Source organism: Hypomesus transpacificus, chromosome 15 (genome assembly GCF_021917145.1).
Source record: "Hypomesus transpacificus isolate Combined female chromosome 15, fHypTra1, whole genome shotgun sequence".
In the NCBI taxonomy this organism is placed as follows: domain Eukaryota; kingdom Metazoa; phylum Chordata; class Actinopteri; order Osmeriformes; family Osmeridae; genus Hypomesus; species Hypomesus transpacificus.
The window spans coordinates 5,650,867-5,672,650 of record NC_061074.1 but is presented as its reverse complement, the minus strand read 5'-3'; the positions used below and the strand labels follow the sequence as shown (position 1 = coordinate 5,672,650).

The window sequence follows — 21,784 nt, the reverse complement described above, 5'->3', positions numbered from 1 at the left end:
GGACAAAAAAACGTCTGACCAGGTTGCTGTGTTCGATGTTACATCATATTCCTAATCGTGTTACATAGCTTTACAATTTGTTCTAACTGACTACAGCCATAGGGTTTATGGTGCCATCGAAATGTATAGGGTTTATGATGCCATAGAGAAGCATGTCAGAGTGATAATGAAAAACGCAGATATGTGGATGGCAACTCCAAGTCAGAAGGTCAAGGCCACGCTGGTATAACTCTAGCTAGTGATTCACTCATTTGAACATGTCCAGCTTGGGATAATGTGCCTGCTCACGTTTCTCACAGCACCTGGCTTGCAGTGTGACGAGCAGGTATACTCTGCCTCGTCATTGTCATCTTCATCCTCTTCATCCTCATCCTTCTCATCATTGGCATCACTGTCATCATTACTTGTCATCATCATTTTACAAATTCTCTAGAATTCTATCTAATCGCGTGCTGTGTGTGATATGAATGGAGGGTTCTAGGACTGGAGTGGAGAGATAAGACAGAAAGCATGTTTCTTTAAAAGCCAAAACAGATTATGCCTCTGGCCCAAATATTTATCCAAAGTGGGATGCTGTTGTCATTGTGTATTTGAGTCTGTGCTTTGTGCGGTATGAACCACACTTCCAAGTTGTTCATATAAACTGTGTGTGCTTTGTCGCATTTGTGTAAATGAGAGTACAGGCCCTGGACAGTGAAATATTCGTATGCATGAAACAGATCGTTATTAAAATGCAAAGACAGCTAGTTCTTGTTATGTGTGAGAGGTAAGAAGGAGGGACTTTTGTGTGTGTGTCCATTTCTGTTACACGTAGTATAGAGATAATAATAGATGACTGGCCAGGGTGCCTGTGATTCACTAGGGCCTTACACCGTTCTGTCATATCTGCTGAACCTCAGTGACATATCTGCACCCCTTCCGACCTCAACACACACACTGGGAGGCTGGAGGGCATTGGGCAGGATGTTCTAATGTCTGAGTGTGTGTGTGTGTGTGTGTGTGTGTGTGTGTGTGGCACTGCACCCCACAGTGCTTCCCTTATACCTCCCACTGAATGTGTCCTTTCCGGTCTATTATGTTATTTTGCTGGGTCACACACACACACACACACATATATACTTACAAATACCACACACACAACTTCTTTCCCTCTGTGCTCCCAGAGTAATTCAACAGAAACAAAAATATTTGATTCTTCACACTTTAACCTGTGTTCATTTCTGTCAGGCAGTAGACATCCCCTGCGGAATACATATATGCATGTCCTTTTCATATGTCTCTATACCAAGAGCAACATGAGTTGGACTCAAATAGAGACTGACTACCAAAAGGAACTTATGCATCAGCACCATGTTTCCATGTAGGCTAAATACGACTAGGCACGGGGTGTACTCCATGCATGTTTAAAAATGTTCCACTTGCACACACATATACTGTATATCTATGTATATTAAATAAATGTTTATATATACAGCATATACAAACACACACAGTATTACATAGACACAAGGCGTACAGAGACACAAATACAGGCTAACATACAGTACACAAATACACACACACACACACACACAATGAGACAGAAAGGTGTGGGTGGTGTGACGCAGGCTCCATGAGTCACTGTGATACAAAGACTGAGTAACAGAAAACCCTGATTACTCCTGTCTCCAACAGGTGTGGAAGAATACTGGTCTCTGTCTCCCTCCTTCTACTGGACTCTCTTCTCCCTACCTCTCTTTTTGCCCTTTTCATTCTCCATCCACAAATACTTAAAAAAAGAATATTAAGTTAAAAACTTGTCATATTAAAGAATACTAAACTGGCATAAAGTACATATCAAGTCATGAGATTTACTGTATAATGTACTGTTTAGTTATAAAGTTTGACTTGAGATTATGTTCGATTTAATTTAGATTATTTTTTATAATGACGTAAAGCATTATCCAATTTCCTTTCATCAGATGGAATTCATGAGATCACCGAGTTACAATGTACGAGGACTTTGCCCCACACAAAGCATCTGCTCCCGCAAATAACTAGTAGAGATCTGTACTATAGCTCTGATTAAATATTCTTCAACACTCAGTTTTTCTCCTGCTTCCTCGAGGTAATCTCTGCTCTGACATGACTAATGAAAAGAGACCACATCTGTTATAAAACTTCTGCACTACACTCAATTCCTGTAATATTTGTATTTTATATTGCATTTTATATTGTAATTGGCAACTTATATTTTACTTATTGTATATTCTATTTTAATTGTATTCCACTTAGTATTGCTAGTTTATGTATCCTTAGTATAGTTAGACCACGTATTTAAATTTAAGATTCCTATATGTTTATTGTATGCACCTTCCTGCCAAAGCAAATTCTGTGTCTGTGCAAACTTTCATGGCGAATAAATCCCATTCTGATTCTGATTCATCCGTTCCACAGATGTTTGCCTGTTTGTTATTTCTCCACAAGAGGGCAGAAAACAACCGCAGAGCTGGACGCTTCAAAGCACATACCAAACTGATTAGAGCATGAATCGATGAGTAACGCATGGAGTCACCACCATTGTGACATAATTCTGAAATAATGCACCAACATAGTTACTGAAAGTAATAAAATCATAATATTAAGGTTTCCATTTGCAATAAACAATTGATGAGTTGCACTCCTCACTAAGTAATCCAACATTTTCTGAAGAAACATTTACCCCTTCAACTGATATTTGAGTACTTCTACAGAAGCCTGAAATGAATTACACACAAACACAGAGATAGGTATCAGATGTGTGTTTTTAGTCAGGGTCAACAAGTCCAAAGAAATTGGTTGCTAACGCTGTTGTTCCCCAGTACTCAGCTACAGCTATCATACAGTACTATAATGGTACACCATCCGGCTTTATTCTAGACTTTTCTGGCAAGCAAAATTCATCAGAGAAAGTGCTGACAGGGTGGATGGGTTATGAGGATGATAAGGAAAGGATGAGGGGGAGGCAAGTTCCTAATCTCCTTATCCCAGTCCTAATCTTTGAGTAGCAACATTTATACATGCAATACCTCCACTCACCTCCCAACTTCTCCACCACTACACAACAAACCCAGCAGTCCATATACACACAAGACCACACATCTCTGGCTGGCTGGCCGCCATACACACACACATAGACACACATAAACAAGCCCACAGTAGAGGAAGATGGCTACAGATGTAGGTGAAACCTTGATGCTAGGGGTGGAGGGGATCAAGAAGACCATCTTATATGGAGGAAGAGGAGATCAGCTACCCAGATTCATCACAGGAACTAAGGTAGGCTGCAATCTCTCCATCGCCCTCCAAACATGAGTCCTGTGTTACCTTGCCAAACTTGTTTTCAGTCAGAACGTCTTTCTGCAATATTCTGTTAGGTGGTTTTGTTATGCAGATGTGGCTACTTCTTCTCCTCACTGGGGACATATCTTAAATGCTGCTGCCTCCTTTGAAATTGAACGATAGTCTCCATGTAACGGGTAATGGCTATACTTGTAGTTTAAATTACAATTTAAAAGCTGCATCTCTCTTACCAGGGACACATGACACTAGTTATTTAATTTGCTTTGACATAGAAAAATAGCATTTCAATTCCACACACTATCCTAATAGAGAACAAGTCATGTTATAGTCCCTTTTACATGACAACATACAGTTATAACTTTAACTCTAAAACTGACAGATTCATTTATTTTAAATAGAAAAACGGTTAACAAGTACTTTATCTCTTTGGTTAATTTCTAGAAAATGGCACACAATGTGGGTGTCATCTCCTGCATCTTTTCTTTCTGCTTCTTTTCCCTCTCCTCTTAGGTGGTCTTTCACTTCCGCACCCAGCTGTGCAACGATGAGCGCACGGTATTGGATGACAGCAAGAAGGTTGGCGTGCCCATGGAGGTGGTGATTGGGAACATGTTCAAGTTGGAAATCTGGGAGACACTGCTCACCTCCATGAGAATTGGAGAGGTGGCTGAGTTCTGGTGCGATAGCACGGTGAGTAGACTTAATCCCCCACAATGCCTCACCAAGTATGAGACATGCTTCCTGAGCATGTGAGTTGGTTGCTTTTGCCCTATACTATAGGAAAAACACATTTTATTTGGGCAATTTGCTGAGGTCATATTAAAGGAAGAGTAGTTCAGTTAGCTCGCTAATGTTACCTGCCGATAGCCTGTCTATATTGAAGCTAGCTAACACTATGTGGTGATGGATATAAAGCTTATCCACACTTTTACCTCTTGATGGCCTCTTCATACAGCAGGAGACCTGTCCTTGACTCCATCGTTGTCCTAGATGTTGCCCTCATTTCATGGCAATAATAAAATGTTAATTGACGAAGCGGAGTGTGTGCCAGTTTCTTTCTGTGAAATCCGTTTTGTATGCAGTAGCTGCTTTCCGGGTCATTTAGCTGTCTTTTAAACAAATACTAATGGTGTGCCTGTGGACTGAACATTTAGGCTGCAAACTGGTTTACACTTTTATATTTATTTGTCATGAACCATAGGCACTGCACATCCTTGGGGCCTCAGTATTACACCTGTCACATTTCAACTTCATACAATACCTGTTTGGTAAGATAATGAAGGCACAGACACATACAGAGATTCCTGGCATTGTAGATAAATGATTACTTGGCTGGCGAACAATTGCGATTGTATTATAAACAAATGTCTCATAATATATTGATTCTTCCAACTGAAAGACACATTGTGTTTTGTGTGTGTCTTATGGCAAACGATCAGTCTATTGCTTATTCCCTGCTTTCAGCGAATACAACGTTCTTCTGTTCCACACATGGCACAATGCCGGGAAAACAACATTCCCTAGTAAAGGCTGAATGTGTTAGGCCTCCTGGACACGCAACACCACATGCTGATAATGTTATTATCCAAAGACACAGAAGCTCTTCTTACTAAACACTTCAATCCCCCCATGAATTTAATTGCATTGGCCACAAGACACGCATGTACACCCAGAACCACTGTTTTCACTTGATGTTGCTTTGCATGTGTATTCTGGACAATGGCAATCCTGTGTGTTGTCATGAAAGACGTGAACTTGTATAAAATGGATTAGCCTTTTTGTACTGCTAATGCTTTATTAGTCTCCATTTAGCCTCACAAAGCTAGTGTCTGTCACTGTCTTTATAAACACAAGACAAAATATGTAAATTTACCTTTCCCTTATTGTAGGTTTAATGTAGATTTCAAAACAATAGGGTTGTCTTACGTAACCCCTTAATTTGCACACTGCGTTTTGTCTAGTCGCTTTGTGTACGTCCATATTTGTGTGTGTGCATGGGTGTGTATGTGTTACGTTTGCATCTAGTCTTGGTGTTATAACAGGAACAGATGGAGTGCTTGCAGTAGGTTCGTTAATCTGCAACTGCCTCACCTTTCCCTAATCGAATGGGATTACTGCTGACTCATCATGATGACTGCCAAAGGCCCCACACAGATTAGTTCAGAAGGAGCTTTAGTAAACTGGGGCCCACACATCCACTCAGTCATTCATTACCTAACACACAAAGCCAGGTGTCCTACGTACTATTGAAAATGCCCTGCAAGGTTCTGTGCGACACTAGTGTTTACCCATTTGAACCAGTAGAGAGTACTGTTGTAATGTTTGACTCATACTGTGTCAATGTGGAACATTGGAGAACAGTGCAGATATTGGGATACTTTACCGTGTGTAGGTAGGTTGTCCTACCTCAAATTCAATAAACACACTATCTTGTATGAAACAATTGATTTTCTCATATTATTTAGTATGGTGGGCTACTTTAACATGTACAGACATCCCAAGTCTCCCGGTAGGTCCGGGAGTCTCCCGCATTTCTATAGCGGCTCCCTGACGCCCGCAAATGCTATACAATCTCCTGGATATCGGGGATTTTGTATTTCGACCGAGCGAGAGACTGTGAAATTGTCATTTCTGTTAGAGATAGGTGCATATCGTGCTTCATGACAGTGTTTCGGGGGGGGGGGGGGGATTAGTTTCTGCAACTTGGAGTGTCTGCATGTACATTTTTGGTTCCATTTTCTGCTTTATTTTACTCTTTATTTAGATGCCACCATTTTGGAGAAGTGTGATTCATTGACTATATGCTTAATGTAGGCAATCTTCTTATTATTCTGCAGTTCAGCTAACTGGAACTTGTAATACTTAAATGAAATGACTTAGCATGTTGTTTGACAAAAGACTTTACTAACACACCACCACCACAACCACCACCATCAGCACACTGGCCTCTATCCCATTGTGGCCAAGAGTCTGCGGCGCATTGCGGAGGGCAAGGACCCCGTGGACTGGCACATCCACACCTGTGGCATGGCCAACATGTTTGCCTACCACAGCTTGGGCTATGATGACCTGGACGAGCTGCAAAAGGAGCCGCAGCCTCTGTTCTTTGTCTTGGAGCTGGTCAAGGTGAGAGGCATCAAACCAGTCTATGATGAGTTAAGGAACACAACGTTGTGGTGTATCATACTGTATCTTATAGTTCATACGTTAGGATTTGGAAACCGTTATACTGTTTTGTTTCAACGACATAGTCTTACAAGATCTGATATTTTTTCACCATATTTAGTTTCTCTTCTCCGGGTTGTCCTCCCGTGTGTGTCCGTGTGTGCGTGTGGTTGTTTGTTTGTGTTCATGGACTGTTAGGTAGAGCAGCCCAATGAGTACAACAGGGAGTCATGGGCCTTGAATGATGAGGAGAGGCTGAAATGTGTGCCAGTGCTGCATGGTCAGGGCAACAAGCTGTATAAACAGGGACGCTACGAGGATGCCACACAAAAATACAAAGAAGCCATTGTCTGTCTCAAGAACATTCAAATGAAGGTATCACCTTGACTTTGATCTTCTGATCTGCAACTAAAACGTTGTGTGACTGTGTGTGTGCATATGGTCTTGTATAACAGTATGTGTCCCCAGGAGAAGGCATGGGAGGCTCCATGGTTGAAGTTGGAAAAGATGGGCAACACTCTGACTCTCAACTACTGCCAGTGTCTGCTACGCATGGAAGAATATTATGAGGTCATCGAGCACACCACTGACATCGTCAACCAGCACCCAGGCATGTCTGCAGCCCCAAGTGCCCTTGCATTAACATAAAATCATAAAAATAAGAAAAATAAGAAAACTCTTTAAAGCCACTGTAACTTTTTATGTGCATGTCCTAGGAGTGAAGAAGGCTTTCTACCTGCGTGGTAAAGCCCACATGGAGGTGTGGAACGAGGCTGAGGCCAGGGAGGACTTCAGGAGGGTCCTGGACCTGGACCCTGGCATGGAAAAAGCAGTGAAGAGGGAGCTGGCGCTGCTCAACATGCGCCTAGAGGAGAAGAACGAAGAGGACAAGCTGAAGTACAAGGGCATGTTCTGACCATGGAACACAAACAATGGTTGAATAGAGAGGCAACGACCAGAGAGGGTTGATGTCGACTACACCGTATACGTCCTCACATATAGGTGGACGATGGAGTGTGAGTGTGTGTGCGTGAGAGGGCAGAGGAAAACAGAGCAACTAAGGCACTGTACTTATGACTGTTGGCCATTTCTGCTCAGTAAACTCTGCCTGTGTGGTACCTGTATCGATGTAAAACTGTCAAAAGGAGTAATGGTATCTTTTGACATGTTTGAGACACTAAAGACCAAACTGAAAATCTGCTTAGCAACCACTGGGAACTTAGACTGGAACCACCATGGAACTGAGGCTGTTGTTGACTGTTTTGCATAAACAAGTCTGACATTTTATCTTATGGGTACATTAAATGTCCTTTAGGTGGCGCTCTTTCTGTAAAATAAACCACTGTAAAATATACTGCACTTAACTTCATTTATACAATTATGAAGCCTATCTACACAAATAGAAACAAAATAATGACACACTTGTAGAACATTAGTAATGGTTCACCATATCACTAGCTGTTAAAAAAGTGAATGTGTGTCATAGCTGAATTTAGATTGACTCTTCTAAATGTGTATGCAATGTTGCAACTTGAGATAAAGAGAGAGCAGAATGAGTAATGCCTCTGGGTTTTAGGATGAAGCTGACAATGGTTGCAAATTATTCAATCTGTGTGTGTGTGTGTGTGTGTTTGTGTGTGTGTGTGTGTGTGTGTAGTGTATCAGGTTGATTGCATTACGTCATATAAGTAGCTCACCTTCATTCAGGGAATTCCTCCTCATCACCATCTAGTCCTACACATACATTCATAAGAAACGAAACATACAGTTTACAGGTTCTAGTGTTATTAACAGCTAAATTAACAGCTCAATGCACAGATTATTCTAAATCTGAAAATGTTATTAAACTCAGGGATAGACCCCAAAAGATATGAATTTTTCACAAAATTTTGTAACGTGAGTTATCCTGGATTCTTTGGTTAGATGTGGTGCATACATTTTGGGATTAACAGTTTATACCATTGACCCCGATGAGCCAAAACGTTGTCCTCAATGAAGCATCGTAAATCCCAAAGAAGTCTGATATTATGTCGACTGCAAATTTTGTTTGCTTATTAGCCTATAATATTATTGACCTCGTGCTCAAGTCTTACTATTCCATGTACAGGATGCAGCGCTTTGGAAATCCACCTTGCACATCCCGCTGCTGGCTCAGTTCCATTGGTGCTGATGTTGGGAAGAGTAGAAGGAGGGAGGGGGAGGGAGGCATGAAGAAATGGGGAGGGGGAGCCGCACTGCTCTGCTACAAGTTCTGCCCAGTTGCTTTGTTGCTGCAGCGTCAGAAAGAGCCTTAAGGCACGGCCTATTGTGCGGATCAGACAAACGGAAGGGGTTTAAAGTCACTAGGTCATATTTACGCGAAGTCGCAAGTCTTTCATAGTTTTTAGTTATTTAACGCAAAACAACGCGATAACCTGCTTGCTATAACAGAAACTGTGGATAATGGTGCAACGTGGTGGGAGAGGCAGGCGACAGGCGGTTCACTGAGTGATTTGTTCCTCCTTTGCGCTCTAGATGGAGAGAGCGCGTGCACAATTCTGAGGAAATCGCTTTCTGCTAGCGCGTGTGGATTGAATGAAACTGCGGATTTGAGGCGAAGGCGTTCTTTTTGGTCCAAGGCGAAGAATGATACGCAAATATTACCGGGAAATTGTTTTATTGCCCAAATATCTTTAGATTGTTGGGATTTTTTTCCCTTGAGTTCATTTGTTAGCCCAAATAAAAAATTGTGAGAGCCAGGCAAGTGAGCGTCGTAAACTACAGTCTAACATACCTTGTAAAGCCTAATTATGTCCGTTTAGGGGATCTTAGGGCAAAAAATTATACAGCTAATTAAAATTATTTTTGACTCCTGGACTTTGGAATTGAAGAATGGCTGTCAACACTGACACAGCATTTGAAAAATCTACACTTGGTGAAAGTGTTGCAGCGCAACCCAACGAGTCCCAAGAGACAGAAAAACTTCTCAGCGCCGTGACTACAGAGCCCGGTGGCAACGGAATGAAAATGTCCAGCTCCTTCACAGTCAACGTTGGGGGCGAAAAGAACCTCGACCCAGATCAGAATGGCCACAGTGTACCCCTCAGGTCGGGTTCGGCGGGACACCTGGGCGCTCCCCCGCTCTCCCCGTCCCGGGTCAGTTTGAGCCGCACCTCGTCCACCGGTAATGCTGGCGTTCAAGAGGCACAAAACCCCAAAGACTATCTCATACTCGTGATCATCTCCTGCTTCTGTCCTGTCTGGCCCGTCAGCATCGTAGCATTGGTATATTCAATTATGGTAAGTAGATACAGTCTGTAGCCCACAGTGGAATAAGCACTTGTACATTTCAAATGTCAACGGTAATTTTTCCCATTCCCATTTCCCATTCAAGCCTTGTAGGATTACCGTTTACCCCTTATTAATATGATAAACCAGACCAAGTGCAGTTTGATGTGTAAACATTTAGCACTAGGGCAGTCATCAAAATCTGAAAAGCAATTTTCTCATGTCCTGTTATTACAATGTCGGTCTAATTATTGTCATTTTGGATCTGCCATTCATAAGGTCTAGCTGCTTCATTGAGAGAAAAAGATCTGCATCACACCTGCACTTCCTGTAGCGTCTGCATTGGACATGCGACGCTCTTTTCCCTAAAACAAATTGTTGGTCATTTCTCTGGTAATTTATTCAGTCTGAGGGTTTGGATTTCATCGTGCAATTTAAATAAGCGACAACAATAAGTTACGAAAAGCTGTGAGCAAGTGGCATCGATTTCAAACCCTGATACTGCAAATGTGTTAGGGTGCCACATTGGTGCAAATTGACGGCCACATTGCTTACAAATAACATTAATTAACATAACAAACATCATACTCAAAGCTAATTTTTGGTTTCGTTTTGTAACATTTAGGTTTATGTAATTATAGAACATATAATATAAAACATTTTCATTTTAGAGTTTGGCGAATTTCACCCACAAATTAAGATTGACCCACTGCTGTTTAGGGCGCAAACATAACAACCTCGTGACGCTTTCGCACTTCCATAACATTTTGCCGCAATTATCCTCAAACATTATTAATTGTTGTTAACATTATTCTATTAAAAACTGGAGAGTGCTGCTTACTGTATTTGGGGTGTGGTGATTTAACGTAATTTCTGTCGGTCTTAATTAGTTTAGTTTGTGGTGTACTATTGGTTAACTTAATAGCACTTCAAATTTATATCGATTTTGTTGACATGAGGTCTGAGAACGGAAATGGGCGCGCTGAATCTAAATTTGGTTTTCTTTGAGAGAACCTACATTAGTCTTACAAGTTGATTCTACAGTTGTTTTGGAGGGTAGGAAAACTGACATTTTGGCTTTCAGTTTTGGCTTCATTAATCTTTCCTACTTGATGCCATACCAGCAGAGTATCAATATCCAAGAGACCAAAAAATGTGGTTCTGTAGTTTACACATTTACATTTAATTTAAATTCTATTCATTTAGTAGATGTTTTTATCCAAGGTAACACATAGTGCATACAGAAAGTACAGCAATAACTCAGATAGCTAGAAACTGAAAATCTGTCTGTACACACAAATCTGCGTTTGTGTGTATGTGTGCGTTGTAGGTGGGTCAGGCCACACACATTTGAAATAGCTAAATGTCAGAACAAACGTGGATACACATGTGACCACAGGAAACAGCAGCAACATGTATACTTTAATCGCGTTTACAAGACCATGTTAAGAGTTTTGAATACAAAGGGTTGCAGTGTGTCTACAATCATTCATGGTAGCAGCATACGGTATGCCATCCTGAGCTGAGCAAAATGCAATTTAATAAATACTTAACCTGGATCATCAAGCAATCCTGAGATCTCTTCAACTGATTAAAGAAGCAGTGTAGGCAAGTAGCAATCATTAGGAACTTTATGTATTTGTGCTTCTCTTCTCTCTACTGAACTGCATCAGACAAGCTTGCATCCCAAGTTATGGTCTGGTCTTTGTAAATTGCTGAGGTTAGGACTGTCCAAGAACATACAAACATGTAGCAATAAATCACTGGGCGTCTTTTTTAAAGGGCTTTACTGAATCTTTTTTCCATTACAGGTGGGTAATGATAAAGCCTGTAGGCTCTCTGTTTCCCTCTGCCTCCCTCCCTCCCTCTGCCTCCCTCCCTCCTTCCTTCCATCCATCCGTCCGTCCCTCACACATACACACTCTCTCTCTGTCTCTCTCCTGCAGTGAGCCCACAGCTCAGTGGTTTGCAGTCTCCACAGCTGTATCTGGCTTGAAGGGATTTTTATTCAGGTGTTGTCACTCAACAAAACTTGAGTGACAACTTGAGTGAGAAGTTAACCAATCAATGTCAAAGCTGCCCGGTTCCAATAGTGGCACTCGTGTCTCAAATCCTCTTGGAAAGTATTCCAGTGCTTCAGGCCTCAAGCAGTTCAGTGTTATCTAGATTGAAGCACAGGATATTATCTGAGTTGTTTATCCAAGCAGAAATGTATATTTAAGCAGTTGTGATGTTTCAATTAAATCCAGACCCATGCCACTTATTACAAGACCAAGATAATTCATCCTTACATCACATTATGCTGCCTCTCACCAATGAGAGAGAAAGAAAGAGAGGAGCAAAGAATAACAAAGGTGATGAGAGAAGGAGACAGGTGTGGAAGAGGAAGAGCAAAGGAAAGGAAACCAGAGCTGCACACTAACTCAATAGAAAGCGAGAGAAGTCAATTTAGCTTTCCTACAGAGGGCAAGCTGAAGCTGTTAGCCAGCTCCGCTACCCAGATAAACACAATACCTGTCCTATAGGGTTTTATGGGAGACATAGATTGCTAGTAAGAGAGACAGGAAGGACATCTGCTCATTTCCTTCCATGAAGGACCTGGATAAGAATGAACACTCAAATTGACGCAGGACACACAGCTAATGCATTGTATCTCTATATGACTGATATCTTGAGTCCTAACAAATACCCCACACTCTCTAACACCCTTAAAACCCAACCTACATTGATATTAGTAGAGAAGAGCAATCAGACTATAGTTAGTGTTGTTTGAGTGGAGAACAGTAGGCCTACTGATACCTCCACAACCTCACATCCAGCCTCACATCCAGTCCAGTAAGTGACACCTTCCTCAGTACAGCAGCCCATGCATCCAGTCCAGTAAGTGAGACCTTCTCAGTACAGCAGCCCATGCATCCAGTGTGGCTGTGTGTGAGGTGAGGGAACAGCTCTGAGACCAATGCTACTTCTGAGGTTTTTGCGGCATGGAAATGCAGAAGATGGGGAGTCAATTACCCGGAGTGGGGAGGCTGGGAGTAATAGGCTTTTATTGGCCAGCGCTGCCTCTCTGGGTAATAGGGAGGCCAAAACTGCAGGGCCGTTACTGCTCGCTCGGCAGATTTGCCTGTGAAATATGGCCTAGTGGCTTGCAGCCGAATGGATGGCTTTTTGCTTTCTGTGGATGTTTGTGTGTGTGTGAGATGAGGGGTGGTAAATGGTTTCTTATTAGCAATCTAAGCAATTTGTGTTGCAATATGGCGTGTTTGATATATTTCACAGCTCTGAAAGCTTGAATTTGGCCTAAATGTACATTTCAAATGGTAAAGTACTGTTGTTTGCATGGTTCTATGTAAGTCTGCAGCGCTGAGACAGCGAAGGAGAGAGTTATAAATATGGCCCGTTTGACAATTGACATCTTAGTGTTTAAATCACAATACCATCTCTAACCTTAGTTAGAGTTGTCTAGAAATTGAATTAGCACAAGTATTGCAGTTAAGTTGACATACAGTTCTCATAATAACCATCCATCTGCTCTCAACATAGAAGATAGTAGAGTACAGTAGAATTTATATTAAAGGAACAGATCTGACAACACAGTTATACCCCAATAATAATTACCCCACAGATAATTATGGAAAGCTCAGAGAATATGAAGATTTGTTTTTCTTCAACTCAATAAATCAACAATTCCTCTCCTTATAGATTGCTGGCTGGTGTGGTTTTCTAAGTCTTTTTAACAGTCTTTTTTAACAGAAAATAATTGAGTCAAGAAGTCTTTGTATGCATAGTAAGCATTTAATGAAGCATACTACTTCTTGGTGTTTCCAAAGACAACCAAAGAGTCATTTTCACAACCTTAAAACCACCTTTATATCAAGACATCTATTGCCTCATGCTTACCAAAATTCCAAACTAGTGTTCTCAAACCTCACCATCTGTGTGCTGTGTTGTACTGTACTGTACACCCAGACCTGGTTCACCCAATACAGTAGATTAGCCCCACAAACCCACATATCTTCTAATATACTTTCCACAACCCCTGTGATGTATAGTACAGGGAGGGCAGCTATGCAGTTTAACATGTATTGCAGTGCATTGAAATACCTGCATTGTGTGATCAACAAAGGCAAGCACACCCAATTATTAGATGTGACTAGAAAAAGCTTGAACGTTATCTGACTGGTCAGAACTAGGGCTCTCCTAAGCCTGTTGTAGCCTGAGACACACTCACACCCATACAGTAGGCACACATGAGCTAGTACAGACACCTGCACACAGTCTCTCCCGGCCATACAGTGCCTTCCCCCCCAGGCGGCTCCGACCACCCGGGCCATGTTCTCCATTATTAATGACTGGAGGCTGGAGAAGGGAGAACACTTAGAGACTTAGAGTCTCCCCCTCTTCTTCTTCAACTGCAGAGCAACCACAGGGAGGGGGGTGGGAGAGGCAGGCTAGAGAGTGTGTGTGTGTGTGTGTGTGTGTGTGTGTGTGTGTGTGTGTGTGTGTGTGTGTGTGTGTGTGTGGGTGTGGATTGGTGCACATGAGGGTTTTTTGGGGCGGAATTAACAGTGACAGGCACAATGTAAGTCTACAGGATTTTGCCGCACCAGTGAAATTTTACAGTCATAAGAAAATACCAACCAGGCCTTCCTCGTCTAGAACATCAATATGACCATTTATCACTCAGAGGGAAGGCTCCCTCCCACCGCAAGTCACCAAGCCTCAGGTCCACACACACGCACACACACAAGCTATGGAAATCTGATAACCTTCACTGCAAGACAAGCTCAATTGCTATAAGAAATACACACCATGAAACCTTTCAACGGCAGGTTAAGATATTTTATTTTTTACAAATATATTCTTGTGTACTGTACACTCCAAGTATGGTACAGTGTTAGGAAGGCCAGTTTGGTGACGAAGCAAAAGAGATGCAAATGCCATCTAACCAGGCTGTGTTTCCGAGGGGCTCCTATTGATTAAAAGTGCTGATGCTGCTTTACTCTGTGATTGGAGTTCTGATCAATATAAACTCTGATGCCCAGGCCCACTAAGATATCACTTTCTCCCTGCTGTACAGGAACTGAGCACTTGGGGTGGTGGAGTGTGCGAGAGAGAGGCAGAGAGGGAGTGACAGAAATCTGATCTCACGTGTTCCACTCTACACCTCATGATGAAACATGTTTAAAAACAACACTTGTACAGTGTATGGTTCAATCAGTCTGACCCTGGCTGTCCTGTAGGACCTCAGAGGACAGGAGAGGAGAGAAAAGGACAAACATAGGGATGGGTGGTAGAAGTATAAACTGAGAGCGCAAAGGAAAGAAGAAAAGTGATGGTGAGCAGAGGAGGGAGTGTTTCTTTACCTGCAGTACACAGAGTGTAATTCAATCCCTTGGTGAGGCTAACCCAGCCCTGAGCAGACAAACCCGCACATGAGTCAAATACAATCATACACTCACTGTTGTCACCTATTCAAGAGCCTTGATATTAGAGCACGTGTAGATCAGGTAATGAGATTATATAAAGTCTGTGACTTTGTAACATGAGTTTTCTGCCAAGTTATTTGAAGATGCGTTTCTGCACCTGATTGTAAATGTAACCATACCATCCCAGTATTTTACTGTTAATGAGACAGACAAGCGCTTATTATATCATACATAACACATATCTGTAAGTCCAACTTCTGAGTCACAATCAAATGTCCCTCCCTTGCAACTGAAGATTTGTTTCCTCAAGAAAAACAACAGAAATCAGTGCAGTAGAAAGTAGCAACTTGATGTATCAACTAAGGTTTTTCTATTATGTTATGGTGCTGGTGCTATAGTACTGATCAAGCAAAAAAAATAAAACTGTAATGAGGTAAATTGCACCATAATATACTGTATGACCAAATAATGTTTTCAGATGACCTCCTTCCTTTTTCTTGTTCACTAATTGGATTTGATTTAATTGGTATGAGCAATGTACTGGAGCACCTTTTTTCACCATCCCAGTCATTGAGATATATGTTTTATCGTTAGGGTAGTGTTCTACTGTGGCCTGCATATTACAAGGAAAAGTTCAGCACCATGGACAGCACTTTCCTGCTCAACACCATGGACAGCACCCGCTGGGCATAAGATTCAGTACATGTAACAATCTATAAAAGCTTTCAGGTCTTTCTAACAGTTTGGTCAGTGAGACCCTTTTTTTACTGAGAGAGTTACAATCAAAACAGATAAAAAGCTAAGAAAGCAGACTTTAGGAACCTGAGGTTGGCCACAGAGTAAGGGAGTGTGTGGCTGGGTGTTATGTCATCTAGAGAGATGTTTGTTGACTGTTGAGATTGGATGCTGCTATTGATCTCTTTAATGTAATGTGTGTGAGTGAGTATGTGTGTGTGTGTCACCCTGGGGAACACTAGGGGGGGTTGGGGGTTAATGGGAAAATGTGGCATGCCGGGGAACCCTGGATAATAGGAAGAGAATGACATCATTCTGGCGTGATTTGTAATTGGGTTTTGTATCTCTCAGTCTAGAGAGCAACCGGAGGTCTCCCCCATGAGATCTTCTGTGATTACTGCCCACTTCCCCACAACGCTCACATGCACGCATACACACGCACACACATAGCCCTCCTTTTGGTCCATCAACCTGTCTGTATGTCGGAAGCAGATAGACAGTGTACTGTCTCATTGCAGCATTTGTCAATAAGTTAATAGGTTTTAGCCTACTGCATCCATCCATCATGTGGCAACTGACAGCTCCTGAAAACAGCAACATGATATTGTTGAGTGTAACAAAAATGTTGTATTAAAAAAATACAATAATCTTTTCTGGCTGATTAATGGAAATCCCCCTAATAAATATTTCACAGTAAACACTTAGCCTGGCAGATTGAATAAGACTCATGTGTACTTCAGAGTGTTCCAGGAGGTAATTTATGGGTGAACTAGGCGTCTCTAGAAGTGCTGGTTTGGTTTTATGCTGTATCACACTTTCCTCTATCTTTGTGTTCAGGTTTGAAGTTGAACTGTTGTAATGGTTGAAGATAAACTGGAACATAATCACACATCATCTTGACTAGGGTGATGTGTGTTCTCTGTCCTCTGTCTTATCAAACCATGTGTGTGTGTGTGTGTTGTCTCCAGTCCAGAAACAGTCTCCAGTCAGGGGACATGGACGGGGCCAAGAGACTGGGTCGTCTGGCTCGCCTGCTCAGCATCGTGTCCATCATCCTGGGTCTGCTCATCATCGTGGTCTACGTGGTGGTCTACGGTGCGGACTCTCTCTCTCTCACAGACCACAACCATGTGTCAAACATTTAAGAAATGAATATATTATATAATCATTTTTATATATATTTTTTTTTTCTTACACATTGATATGATTTATGACACCAACACACATACACATGTGCCAGGTTGTGCGTGTGTGTGTTTTTACTAAGTGATATGATATCTGAGCTGTGTGCATGGTCTTATAACCACTGCAGCTATTAAAGCTGGCAGTCACGGACACCCTGGTTTCCTGGCAATCTTGCGCAGTTTGTTTGTCATCATTCTGTTGAAATGACCATCTCTCTCTCCACCTTTATTCACTTCCTTTCTTTTGTTCCCCTCTTCCTCTTGTTTCCAACATTCTCTGTCTACTCTCTTTTCCTATCCTGTACCTAACAGTGACCAGTAAATAGCTCTGAGGACACCATGCATGCTGCAGACCAATCCCAAGATGCATCATGGGAAAATCTACCGATTCTGACCATTCCAAAAATCTAAAAAGAAGCAATCTTCATCAATGCCTCCCTGTAATTAGGCCTTCTGAGAAACACAGCAAAAAATAAACAAGTTATATTAAGAGTAGGTGCCGTAGCAAAGCAAACCAATAAGCAAAAACATAAAAGATCTAAGAAATGCATGCTTTAGACTTCTGTAACTTTTGCTTGATAAAGAGAAAAAACTTGATATAATGTTTAAAGAATGAAAGCGATGGTTTACACTCAGGTTGGAAAGACTCACTGCATCTCTCTCTGGACTAATGGAGTCTGAAAACGACATGGAGATGATGACTAAAGGAAAGAGGGATGGAGCAAAAAAATAATGTATTCTGTATGAAGAATGGTAGGAACTCTTCAAACAGGCACTTCAAAGCTTTGGGACCACGAACCTCAGATGGTTATATGGTGACCTTAATATATTCCTGGTTTACCTTGTTGCATTAAAAACATATACAGTCTGTATAACTATACTGCTAAAGTTTGCAATTGTAGTTTACAAAATGATCTAAATGTGCATTTTATATAAGGTTTGTATGTGGAGTTGAGCGTGGTTGATTGAGACTGTTACGCATAAGTGGTTGTTGCCTTGTATGGCAAAATGTTGGGGAAAGAAACACAATTTGGCTGATTTATACATTTGTTTTTCATTATTTTGTAGACCTTTTGACAAAACAGAGATCACCTGCATGCCTTGTCTTGAAGGTAGTATGTATATCTGTGTTCAATTGGGATGTAAACAATCTTTACCTGTCTGTGTTGTTTTGACTGGAAATCTAGCTGAAAGAATACAGAAAGTTGTACATTCATGTGAACCATACTTACATCCTACTGCTACAAACACTTCCGACCTCCCCTCTTGCCCCTCCCATTCTGTGCCCCCCCTTCCCCCACAACCCCTTGCCTTGCTCTGGGAGGAGCCTGATTATATTGACACGCATGCCAACCCTCCCTACCCCCAGCCCCTCCCCCTTCCAAACAAATAAATCATTTAATTGGCCAGCTTATCACATCCGATTTGCACTTCCTCCTTCGAACTTCTTTGACCATCTCCACACAGTACCTGTAATACGTTGACTGTTAATGTAAATTGTTTCACTGAATGTCTTTTATACTATACACAAACACCGCCACTATCTCCTCTACAGTCATCCCTACCTACTGTACCCTCTGTAACCATATTATCATACTGTATGAATTTATATGAGAATATATATTCAATATATAGGCATGCTATGGGACAAACAGTACACCATTTTTGGGGTAATGTTTCTGTGTTAGCCTTCCTGTGCTAAAGGTGCTTTAATTGATAGCAGTTGTAGTATGTCTGTGTTCTGTAGCACGCCAGTCTGTCTGCATTTCCCCCATCTGGTAGAAGTCCCATTGTACAGGTTTACAGTAACTATGGTAACAAACAACAGAACTTTATTGTAGGGCAGTAATATCACTGAAAGTCATAAAGCCTTATAGCTTATGTATAGGTAATACATTTACCTTATTACCTTGCTACCTTGCTTATGGTTGCACAAGTCCGACCATTTTAATATCACTGTTTGAAATTGTCTATCATTTAACTACCTTGTTAAGGGCTTAGAGAAGAGATAACAAGACAGGATTAAGAATTTGATTGGGTATTCAAGAATAATACTTCCAACTTTAATCAAAGTTAGTTTTTTTTGCCCATAAAATAATCTATGGTAGTTGAAAACAGCCTTTGGGGTATATTGACAAAAACCTTCTCGAAATAAGTAACAAAAGCTGAAATCCAAAGAAACCTCTCCCAATGTCTGCATTTGTAAAGCTTCCATTTGACCGTTGTCTTACACATAATAGAATAAACTCTAGATTGTTTCCAATATCTCTTCCCACTCTTTACCTTATGGGGTAAAAAGCAGATGTGTTTACCTGTCTGGATAGAGCTACAGATGTTTACTACACTGGGCATATGCCTTTAAAACCTTTCCTCATCATTCACTGTCTGAAAGTACAGTACTTCACTGTCTCTCTGGGCATGTGTCAACTCCTGACTATACAGTAGTTCTAAGATTCATTTGAAGGGATGACCTTTGCTATTTCAAAGCAGGTTAGCTTGCAAGAGGTTAGCTGAAAAGCATGATAAATTGGGGTGATCCTAAAATGATGTATTGCGTGAGACACATACATTCTACTGTCACAAAATTCTCCAAATTTGTCTTTTTTTTACTCAACATTATTTTTCATTTTGATGTATGCACAACAGGTTTACATCTCTTTCTTGTGTACATTTTGCATGTCTGGAATAAACGTTACCATGCATGGTCAACGCAGCCTTGTTGAGAGATTGATATATATGTGCGTTTGTGGAGGGCTGTTAATAATGGCTGGTGTGGCAGAGGGGAGTGTTTAAGGGGTTAACTGCTGAGTGGAGTGCTGGGAGGTTGGAGGACCTTCCTCTAACATCTGTTAGGAGACAGTAACACTGAGCCTCTAACACAGACAACGCCTCTCTGAAAATACGGAATAAGGGCAATAGTGCTATCACACACACACACACACACACACCTTGACAATTACTCCTCTTTCACAATTTATTTTAATCCTGAAAAACACGCTTGTCAACCAATCTCATACTAGCCTGCAAATGCTGTTTTTCAACACACACACACACATACGCCACAATTTTTCAGGCTGCTGGCAGCTAGTGTGGTGAATAATGCATCTGCCAGGAAATGGCTCAACTGGAAGGTCTGCTGATTTGGCCCTTCAGACCAGAGACCCCTGCCCATGACAGCAAAGCAATGGCCCTGGTTCCAGTCCAACAAATAGCCCCACTCAATAATATATTCAAAAATTATGGACACATCTTACAAATTAGCAGACAATAAAATGTCTGTCTCATAACTTGCTAAATGCTCATTAAAATAAAGGGGGAAAACCAAGTTAAAGTTTAAGTTCAGTCTGAACTGATCTCCTGACAGTGGAGCATCCACTGGATCTTCTACTCTGTGACTGGTCTCCAACATTGATTAAATGTGCATATCAAAACACCATCCCATGGAAATACAAACTGTCTATACTTGTAGGACAATACTAACCATCTAAAATAGATTCCTAATATTAAAGAATAATTGCAAACAGTTAGAAAATGGACTCAAGTCTGGCCAAGGAAGAAAACAATAACATTCCAGGGAGTGAGTATGAAGTCTTGATCAGAGAGGGCACAGTCTTTCTAAACCCAGACCGGAGCGGTTGCTGAGGGAGAATGAGTCACAGAAAGAGAGTTAGTTCCACATGGGTGGTCCTACCTCCAGACAAAAAGGTCTGAAATATTCAGGGACTCTGGACTACATCACCTCCATAGTTGTGCCTACTGTGTAATATGTGCACTTTAGATGTTCTATTTTCCACCCAAAACTTAAACCAGGACAGTTAAGTAATTTAACAGTGTGTGATAAAAACAACAGAGAGGCTTTGTTCGTACTTAGTCATTTGGCTACACAGGTCAACATGTCAGTATTCTGTATCAAAGCAGACAAAGTGACCTGCACTCTGGTTCTATGCAAAGAGACTGATGACAGCTTTCTGTGTGGTCCTGAGGGGTTTCCTGCTGTGTCATCTGTCACTCTCAATGCTTTCACACACAGGCTCCTTCTCACAGAGACATTTATTCCTGCAGTCAATTTCTTCTCTCTCACACACACACACACACACACGCACACCTTATCCACAGGTTTTCACACACGGGGACCCTAAGAGACTCTGCTCTGCGGTGTCACTACATCCACCCTTCCCATCCATCCAGACAGACTGCACATCTCATCCAACAGGGGCAAAAGCTGAGCATAGTGACCTGAACAGTGATATTTTAAAGAGACTGACTTTTTAGTTTCTGGATTTCAGATCTTTGTGGACATACTAGTTTGAATAACTAAAAGATCAAATCATTAGATCTTAAATCTCATGCCAGTTGAGCGACCACTCAGAGACAAAACACATTGTTCTGAAAACTCCCCCAGTTCTTTGTAGCCCCTGGGATTCCGTGTTCAACTTCTCAAATTGCTCTCATCTCAAGAATGTGCTCTTCAATTTACATATTCATGAAGTGTTCTGAGTTTCCCTTCTTCTCCTTACACTTCACTACACTCACATGTGCTGCAGGCAGGTTAGGACTAGAAAGAGTCTCAGTGGTTAGATGTTCTTGATGAACATTCTGACCAAGTCAATCTGATAACCCTGATAATGATTTTACAGTACAGTGGTATGGTAACTAGTCATCCATGCAGAACTGTAAATATTG

General features: G+C 41.4%; 2 protein-coding genes across 2 annotated transcripts; both read left to right on the top strand.

Annotated features, from left to right (window-relative positions):
- The first annotated feature begins 3,130 nt into the window (after positions 1 to 3,130).
- Positions 3,131 to 7,864, top strand: aipl1 (aryl hydrocarbon receptor interacting protein-like 1). The gene is made up of 6 exons (XM_047036240.1): positions 3,131 to 3,297; positions 3,832 to 4,011; positions 6,259 to 6,447; positions 6,685 to 6,861; positions 6,955 to 7,096; positions 7,203 to 7,864. Exons 1-6 carry the CDS (start codon positions 3,187 to 3,189, stop codon positions 7,400 to 7,402), a joined length of 999 nt encoding a protein of 332 aa, XP_046892196.1. The 5' UTR covers positions 3,131 to 3,186; the 3' UTR covers positions 7,403 to 7,864.
- A 900-nt stretch (positions 7,865 to 8,764) lies between these two features.
- On the top strand, positions 8,765 to 21,754 carry trarg1a (trafficking regulator of GLUT4 (SLC2A4) 1a). The gene is made up of 3 exons (XM_047035934.1): positions 8,765 to 9,765; positions 16,886 to 17,012; positions 17,414 to 21,754. Exons 1-3 carry the CDS (start codon positions 9,358 to 9,360, stop codon positions 17,425 to 17,427), a joined length of 549 nt encoding a protein of 182 aa, XP_046891890.1. The 5' UTR covers positions 8,765 to 9,357; the 3' UTR covers positions 17,428 to 21,754.
- Positions 21,755 to 21,784: the final 30 nt, after the last annotated feature.

Coding starts and splice junctions, on each gene's coding strand:
- aipl1 (XM_047036240.1), top strand. CDS start 3,187: ATGGCTACAGATGTAGGTGAAACCTTGATGCTAGGGGTGGAGGGGATC. Junction 3,298..3,831: donor GATTCATCACAGGAACTAAG/GTAGGCTGCAAT, acceptor CTCTCCTCTTAG/GTGGTCTTTCACTTCCGCAC. Junction 7,097..7,202: donor CATCGTCAACCAGCACCCAG/GCATGTCTGCAG, acceptor TGCATGTCCTAG/GAGTGAAGAAGGCTTTCTAC.
- trarg1a (XM_047035934.1), top strand. CDS start 9,358: ATGGCTGTCAACACTGACACAGCATTTGAAAAATCTACACTTGGTGAA. Junction 9,766..16,885: donor CATTGGTATATTCAATTATG/GTAAGTAGATAC, acceptor TGTTGTCTCCAG/TCCAGAAACAGTCTCCAGTC.